The sequence below is a fragment of the Anopheles gambiae genome, chromosome 2 (assembly GCF_943734735.2).
Source record: "Anopheles gambiae chromosome 2, idAnoGambNW_F1_1, whole genome shotgun sequence".
Classification (NCBI taxonomy): Eukaryota; Metazoa; Arthropoda; class Insecta; order Diptera; family Culicidae; genus Anopheles; species Anopheles gambiae.
The window spans coordinates 104,483,896-104,491,752 of record NC_064601.1 but is presented as its reverse complement, the minus strand read 5'-3'; the positions used below and the strand labels follow the sequence as shown (position 1 = coordinate 104,491,752).

At 54.6% G+C, this 7,857-nt stretch overlaps 4 protein-coding genes across 4 annotated transcripts; 2 read left to right on the top strand and 2 right to left on the bottom strand.

The window, feature by feature from the left end:
• Positions 1–353: 353 nt before the first annotated feature.
• LOC1277235 (enoyl-CoA delta isomerase 2) lies at positions 354–1,212 on the top strand. Its single transcript, XM_316681.5, has one exon. It carries the CDS (start codon positions 354–356, stop codon positions 1,140–1,142), a length of 789 nt encoding a protein of 262 aa, XP_316681.5. The 3' UTR covers positions 1,143–1,212.
• LOC1277234 (small ribosomal subunit protein bS1m) lies at positions 1,191–2,128 on the bottom strand. The gene is made up of 3 exons (XM_316680.5): positions 1,716–2,128; positions 1,523–1,644; positions 1,191–1,443 (listed from the first exon to the last, which is right to left on the bottom strand). The coding sequence occupies exons 1-3, from the start codon at positions 1,974–1,976 to the stop codon at positions 1,266–1,268; spliced, it is 561 nt and encodes a 186-aa protein (XP_316680.4). The 5' UTR covers positions 1,977–2,128; the 3' UTR covers positions 1,191–1,265.
• Positions 2,129–2,646: 518 nt separating this feature from the next.
• On the top strand, positions 2,647–5,146 carry LOC1277233 (regulator of nonsense transcripts 3B). Its single transcript, XM_316679.5, has 2 exons — positions 2,647–3,532; positions 3,623–5,146. Exons 1-2 carry the CDS (start codon positions 2,902–2,904, stop codon positions 4,975–4,977), a joined length of 1,986 nt encoding a protein of 661 aa, XP_316679.5. The 5' UTR covers positions 2,647–2,901; the 3' UTR covers positions 4,978–5,146.
• A 106-nt stretch (positions 5,147–5,252) lies between these two features.
• Positions 5,253–7,793, bottom strand: LOC1277232 (exocyst complex component 6). Its single transcript, XM_316678.3, has one exon. It carries the CDS (start codon positions 7,671–7,673, stop codon positions 5,364–5,366), a length of 2,310 nt encoding a protein of 769 aa, XP_316678.2. The 5' UTR covers positions 7,674–7,793; the 3' UTR covers positions 5,253–5,363.
• Positions 7,794–7,857: the final 64 nt, after the last annotated feature.

Here is a 7,857-nt window from a genome sequence, read left to right as displayed (position 1 = left end):
TCGAGCTAAATATTTTACACAATTTTTGCAAATTTTGATTCCATTTTGTTTGTACAATATTCGAATATATTCGCATAACATTTCATTTTTTACAATAACTGACCCCATACACCCGCCTGCAAAATTAACACTTTTGACCCTTGCCCTACCTCCAGTACGCTTCTATTGACCGACTGCAGCTCATCCCCCCCAAGTCAACAGGTCGTTATCGTTCACCCCACCGGCGTTCATGTTATCAGGGTGAATTGTCGTTTTATTCTTCTCTGCCTCAGTGCGCCACCAGAACAGCTCGTGAGCACTTTTCGCCCTCCAAAAAAGTCTTCTCCCAGCAAAGCAACAAAGCGCAAGTGACGATGGCAGGTGCTAAAGAGCTGGCCCACCTAAAGCTGGAACGCTTCGGGACGGTGCTGCGGGTGACGATCAACAATCCGCGCAAAAAGAACGCCCTGAACCGGCAGGCGTACCAGGATCTGGGCGATACGCTGGTGTCCGCCAACAAGGACGACAGTGTGCATGTGGTCGTGCTGACCGGGGCGGGCGATTTCTACTCCTCCGGCAACGATATGGTGTCGGCTGTGGCCGAGGAAGGCTCGGTCGAGGAGAAGCTCGCCCGCGGAAACGCGATCCTGCGCGAGATGGTGCGTGCCTTCATCCAGTTCGACAAGCTGCTGATTGCGGTGATCAACGGGCCGGCGATAGGCATTGCGGCCACTACGGCCCTGCTGTGCGACGTCGTGTACATGGTCGATACGGCTTACTTCTACACGCCCTTCACCAGGCTGGGGTTGTGTGCGGAGGGCTGCTCCTCGTACACGTTCCCGTTGCTGATGGGCCGCAGCAAAGCGTCCGAGATGCTGCTGCTAAACCATCGCCTGTCGGCCCAGGAAGCGCTACAGTTTAACGTGGTGGCGGCGGTGGTTAAGAAGGACGAACTGGAGACGAAACTGTGGCCCCAGATACTGGAGTACGGCAAGCTGCCGATCGGTTCGATCAAGGCGACCAAACGGCTGACCAACCGGTTCCAGCGCGACCAGCTGCACGAAGCGAACGATCGCGAAACGGAGGCGCTGATGGGCCGCTACCAGACGGAGGAGTCCATGAACGCGGTCATGGAGTTTATGATGCGAAAAAGCAAAATGTAGAACGAGGGTGTCATCTTGTGTTACACAAATACAAATGTAGCTGAGCGGTGACTTTGGTTATGGTGTGATACGTATTTTCTACAACTTATGTACGTTCTACGGTGAATGCGAGGGAAGGTTGGATTATTTGGTCAACTCGGTACTGCGTGCTTGCTGCGAGCGGGTTGCAGGGGATGAAATCAGGCCCAGCAGCTGGCAGTCCGCTTCCAGCAGGGTAAGATCCTTGTTCGAACCCAAAAAGCGTGTCGACAGTTCGAGATCTTTGACGCGTAGCCGCACCCGGGCACCTCTCACGTAATCTCTGCAACGAAAAAAACCGAAAAGTTCAAATGTGAAGCAACGGCAGGACAAATTACGTAAAATAGGGGTGTAATACTTACTCGCCATTCTTCGCGGGTCGCGTGCAGACGCAGTGAAACTTCCAGCCAAAATCGATGTACAGGTCGTTCTCGACGATATGGAATATTTTCCCCGTCACAATCTTTCCCTCCGGATCGCCCAGCTGGAACGTGATGAAGAGAGTTGGGTGAATGTTTTGCAAGCGCTTGTGGAAAATCCAAATCCCTTACTTACATCGACAAGCTTTGAATTTCGCAGCAGGGAAGCAAACGTCTTTGGAGGTTCATTGGGCTGTTCTGGGTTGAGCGAGTCGCTGTGCTTTTGGTAGGCTTTCGCAAATCCACCAACCTTTTTGTTCGCTTCCGCAGACGATTCCTGTCCGTCGGTGGACACCACTCCTTCCGTGCTGAACTTCACGTACGGACCGACACGTGCCGGCTGACTAAGCGCTGCACACAGCGTCCTTTGGCGTGCTAACCGTAGCAAAAGAGCCATACTGTGTGCGTGTGATTTTAGTCACGTTTTACCGTAATTTGCCGGCTTTTCTCTTTGCTAAATATCCCGGGGAAGCAGTGAGAAAATGTGAATTGTTTTGATCGCAAACGCACTGCCAATTTGACGGTTTCTGTGTCAGACGCTCGGTGACCAGAGTGACCAGAAATACCAATTTATCTGTATTCCTACCGATTTTGTAAACGCTGATTTTCTTTTATTTTTAAAACATCCAGCTCCAATAACTTCAGACCCCTTTAGTCAGTGTTAGTGCGTGTTTAATAGTTAATCTGTTATTTTTGTTGTTTTATTTATTTCTTTTAATTCATTTAGTATCAGTACCCCTTCATAAAACAAAACCCAGCAAATAGCACGATAATGAATAATGATATGGTGGCGCAACTTGCAAAGTGTCGGTGGTAGAACTAGCGATGTGGTTGGTAGCATCAAGGATGCAGCATGAGCGTGAATTGGAATATGAGGGGTGGGAATGAATCCGAATGTTCATTTCTATTTTTAGCTATTTTTTGCATGAGTTCATCCTTCACGTGTGTTCACTATCCCCGAAATGGTCGGTATATCGTTGATGTTTCGTTAACGAATTATCCCCGAAAACACCTGCGAAAACCAGCGTGGTCGGGAGTTTGGGATCTGGCCACACTGGGTGCGTGTGACGTCGACCACCGTGGGGCGCCGTTGACATTTGAGCGCGCTGTCACAGCGGCACACCAAAACAAAAGCAAATACCTACCAGCCCGTACTGATCGTCCCATTTTCACGCGCAGACCCCACAGAACGCCTCGATGCGAGTACGTCGCGTGCGGGCAAACCGGAAAGCAACAAACCGATTTCTCGGCTGGTACGGCTCGCGGATATCGTAACAGCCCTGGCGGTCATCGACCGTGAGTGTACTGGTGCGGCCGGACCGATGGATCAACCCAAGTCCACCGGAACACGCGCCACCGGTGGCGGCGGCGGCGGCGGTGGCGGTGGTCGCGACAAACCCGACAAACAGCGGCAACAACAGCAGCAGCAGCAGCAGCAATCCCGCAAGGACAAGAAGGATAAGGGCGGCAAATCGGGCGGCTCGAAGCGCAACAAAAAAAACAAGAAGGATGCGCCGGCGCCCATGACCCGGGTGGTGATACGCCGCCTACCGCCCACAATGACGGAGGCACTGTTCTGCGAGCAGATCGCGGTCGATGGGAAGCTGCCGGCGAACGATGAGTTTTACTTCGTCGGGCCGGACTGGACGCTCGGGCAGAATGCGTCGTGCCGGGCGTACATCAACTTCACCAACCCGGCGGACATCTTCCGGTTCACGGACAGCTACGACGGGTACACGTTCGTGGACAGCAAGGGCATGGAGTACCAGGCGGTGGTGGAGTACGCACCGTTCCAGGGGCCGCTGAAGGCGCGCGCCCGCAAGAAGGACCCCAAGTGTGGCACGATCGAGAGCGACACGCACTTTATCGCGTTCAAGGAAGCGCTCGAGAAGGAGCAGGAGGAAGCGCTGCACGGGCGGGGCACGCAGGAGTTCAGCTTTAAGATAGAGCAAGGTAAGGCACACGCTGTCCGATTGTTGCGGGGTTATAAAACTTTCCAATTTACTTTCCACACACCGCACACACACACACACACACACGCAGAGGAGAAAACCACGACAACACCTTTGCTGGAGTACATCGCACAACGGAAGCAGGAGAAGCGTGACGAGCGGCGGCGCAAGCAGGAGGAGAAGCGGCGAATGCGCGACGAGGAGCGGCACATGCGGAAGACGCAGATTGCCCGTGCCATCCCGGACGCGATACAGGAGGAGGTGTTCCAGGAGTTTATGGAGCGGACCGCACTGCCCCGGCTGCAAGGCGCGGGAGGGAAGGCGGCCGCTGCTGGCAAGGGTGGTGGCGATGGACGGTTTAAGGATGAGAAGGATAAAAAGTCGAAGAATAAGAAGGAGCGCAATCGGGAGAAGAAGGGCGAGGGACCGCTGGAAGGGGAGAAGGTAGTGATCATGAAGAAGCAGGATCGCGATAAACAGCAGGAGCAGCGAGGCGGTAAGAAGGAGAAGCAAAAGCAGGGCAAGGAAGAGAACCGCTTCCGGGAGCAGAATCAGCAGCAGAAAGGAGGAGGTGGAGGAGGAGGAGAGAGAAATGAAAAGTCAAAAAAGGATAAAGCAGCTTCCGGTAGTGTCAGTGAGCAACCGACCACGTCCAAAGCCGCTAGCAGCACCACCAACGCCGCGGGAACGATTCCCGCCAGCGGCACCAACACCACCACCACCGCCAATAACAACAGCAAAAAGGAGGTAAAGAAGTACAGCGAACGGCGCAAGGAAACGCGTGCCCGTGCCGAGACGCGGTTCGCCGAGCAGGACAGCGGTAAGAGCGAGCCGGCACCACCCTCCAAAGAGGCAGCGGCCACCGACCAGAAAGCGGGAGGGGAGGTGAAGAAAACCATACTCACCGCCAACGTACCACCGTTCGTACCGAAGGAGAAGAAACCCACCGGCGGGCAGGGATCGCCACTCGCCGATCGTAGTGCCGACCTGCCGGACAAGATGGCCAAACTGTCGATCGAAAAGCAACGGGCGGCCGACAGTGGGAAAAACTCCCCGGACGCTGGTCGGTCCAACTCGGCTGGAAAGCTGTCGGAAAAGCAGCGGGAAGCCAGAGAGGCACGCAAAATCCGCAACAAGGATCGACCGTCGATCGAAATATATCAACCGCGCAAGCGGATAGTGTCCGGTGGGGCCGGTGGCGGCAAGAGCGAGGACGATCGGGGCCGTAGCGATTCGGACCGACCGTCGGACAATGTGTCCGCTTCGGCATCGGCCGGAGGAGCGGCCGCTGAGTCGGGTGACGGGGCGTCGAAGGATCGGCGCCATAAGCTCACGAAGAAAGCTTCCGATCGGCCGCAGCGGGAGAAGAAAAATGGACGCAAAAACTCGCTCGATGCGGATGGTGCGAAGGAACAGGTGGTGGCCGGCAGCAGTGCAGTGCCGTAGTGTCGCCCACCTTCCTTACAACCTAAGCGATTGAAGAGAGGAAAACAGCTTGAAACGGCTTTTAGTAATCCTTTCCGTTTTGCGTGTTGCTGATTCTGTTTGTTTGGTGGACGCAATAAAAAAACACATGGAACGCGAAACACACGTGTTCCGGAACTTGTCTCATTAATTAATGGCGAAAGTCTGTTGGCTTTTTTCCTGCAAACAAAATTGTAAAATTGCTTCTTTGCATCGTTGAATTCCTTCCACAAATACAAAAAGTAAAACCACCACTATTACTGTGGATTAAATAACTTAACGCTTTATTTATAATAACATATCAGTATTTCAGTACAATTTAGCAAATATTTGTTCGTTAGAGCATCGCATTTACTCGCTCCGCAACCTTAGCTCTGCCGTTCCGCCAGCTGCTTCAGCTGCCGCAGCACCGTCTCCAGCAGCTTCTTCTTGTCCCGCTCCGATTTGGACTTCATCAACGACAGCATCGACTTCTTGTCCGCCTCGCGCAGCTTCTCCAGCACCACAATGATCGTGGACGGATGCACCAGCGAGTACCGGTTCTCATCCTTCCCAAAATCGTGCAAATACGCACTCCAATCCTCCGAGATGAGCAGATCGAGCAGCTGCCTGATCTCCGCAAAGTGCTTGGACAGATCGCCCTCGCGCAACCCCGGCACCGGATCGGACGACGCAAACAGCTCGAACTGCATCAGATCGAGATTGATCTGGTCGAGCGCACCGCCCGAAATTTGCCGTATATCCTCGGACAGGATCAGCTTCGAGATGGTGGTGGCAATGTGCTCGCACGCCTTCTTGCACGCGGCCTGCGCCACCCCGGGCAGGATGTACGAGAAGCTTTGGAAGGTGCTCTGCAGGAACGCCACCATATCCGTCACGAACGGTGACGCGTGGCCGTACGATTCCGGCAGCACCCAGTCATAGTTTTCCAGCTCCTCGAAGAACTCGTCCAGCTTGCAGCACAGCTTGGTCGATACCTGCTGCTCCGCCTCCGACCGGGCCACGTGGAACATGGCCGACGGTGTCTGCGTAACGCTCTGCATCGTGCCCGTCATTTTGCACACGAACGAATCCAGGAACGGACCCGCCTTCTCCAGATACTGCGTGTCAATGATGATCTGAATGACCTGCATCAACGCCAGACTGGGACTGCGGAAAACGGCCGACAGACACCCACTAAAGCTGCGCGTCAGCAGCAAATTGGCTGCCTTCCGCACCATCGCCGCGATTTCGTTCGGCGACAGCGTCAGCTCCTCGGAAAACTTCATGCACGCGTACATAAACTCCATCGCCTGATGGTACACCTCCGGGACCATGCGCGAGAAGGGGAACTTTTTCGGGAACGGTTGCGCCTCCAGCTGCTCCGAGTGGAACGGGAACCGCTCCAGCACCGCATCGTACTCCTCCTGGCTGTGCGCCTCCAGCGGCAGAAAGTCGCTCCGGTCCAGTATGTCGCGGAACTCGTTCACCCAGCGCTGCAGCAACACCTCGTTGTAGTGGTCGCGCATCTCGAGCAGCAGATCCCACAGCTGCGTCACCGTGTAGCCGTAGTTCTTGAGCGTCGTAATGCTCAGCATAATCAGGTTTTTGATGCGCAGCAGCACGTTCGGATCGGTGCAGGACGACGACGACATGCTCAGCACGTTCACCGCACGCGACAACGACGACGACCACAGATCGTCCAGGTACGTTTGCATCACAATGTCGCCGCCCGTATTCATCACGTGATCCTCCACCACAAAGAAGCCCACGATCGAGTAGATGTACGTTTTGTACGCCTCCAGATTGTCGTGCATGGTTTGGGGCGCCTGCAGCACCAGCTTCGCCTGATCCCGCCGCTGCTGCCGGTAGTCCTTCTCGAAGTACTCCTTATCGTTCAGCACCGTGTAGATGTGCAGACAGCGATAGATGGGCGAAAAGTCGATCAAATCCTGCGCACTCACGTCCTCATCGTCGTCCCCAAAGTCCCCCGACCCGGCCGGGAATCCACCCTGCTCCGCCTGCAGCGCTTTGTACTCCGCGATGATCGTTTCCAGGTCGCGCTTCTGCAGCTCCTTCGTGTGTTTCATCGCAATCTCGCCGATTTTGGGCGAAAATTTGCGTATATTCTCCAGAAACTCGCGGAAATCCTCCTCCGACGACTTCTTGATGTTTTCCTTCAGCTTCGGTATGGTGTCGCGCATCTGTTGCGAAAAGCGGTACCCCGCCACCTTCGGCAGATACTCGCTCTCGAGCACCTCGAGCGTTTTCAGCGCCGGATAGTAGCGCTTCTCGCGCACCTGCTTCAGCAGCTTGCTGTAACACTCCAGCACCGGCAGACAGCTCGACAGGCCTTCGATCGCACCCGCTATGTTGCCCTCGACCTTGCGTGCCTTCACCAGCTCGTTACCCTTCGCAATCACGCCGGCGGACGCTTTGCCAAGGCCATCGTTCAGCCCGAGCACCTCCTGGTTTAGGCCCTGGGCTTGCGATTTCACCAGCAGCAACTCGCGGATCGAATCGATAAAGCCCTGATAGTACAGGTTGCAGATACGCTCGATGTCTTTGTCGTGGGAGCGGATGCGCGACTCCAGCTGCTCGGAGATTTGGTCCTGCGAGTTGCCCTCGAGGATGGTGCGAAACGTTGGCCCCCAGTAGTCGTCGACCGCCTCGATGTCCTGCATGGAAATGTTGGCCATTTTCACTGCCCCGTTGTTTTGTGTGGGCGTTTTTCCGCACCCTGCACTGATGAATTGCTGTGGTTGGCTGTGTTTGCCAGCGATGTGTTGTTTGTTGACAATATGAGTAATGCACACAGGGATGCCTCGTGATCATCGAGAGTGAAATATGAAATAAAATATAAAATACTATTTTAAAAGTTTT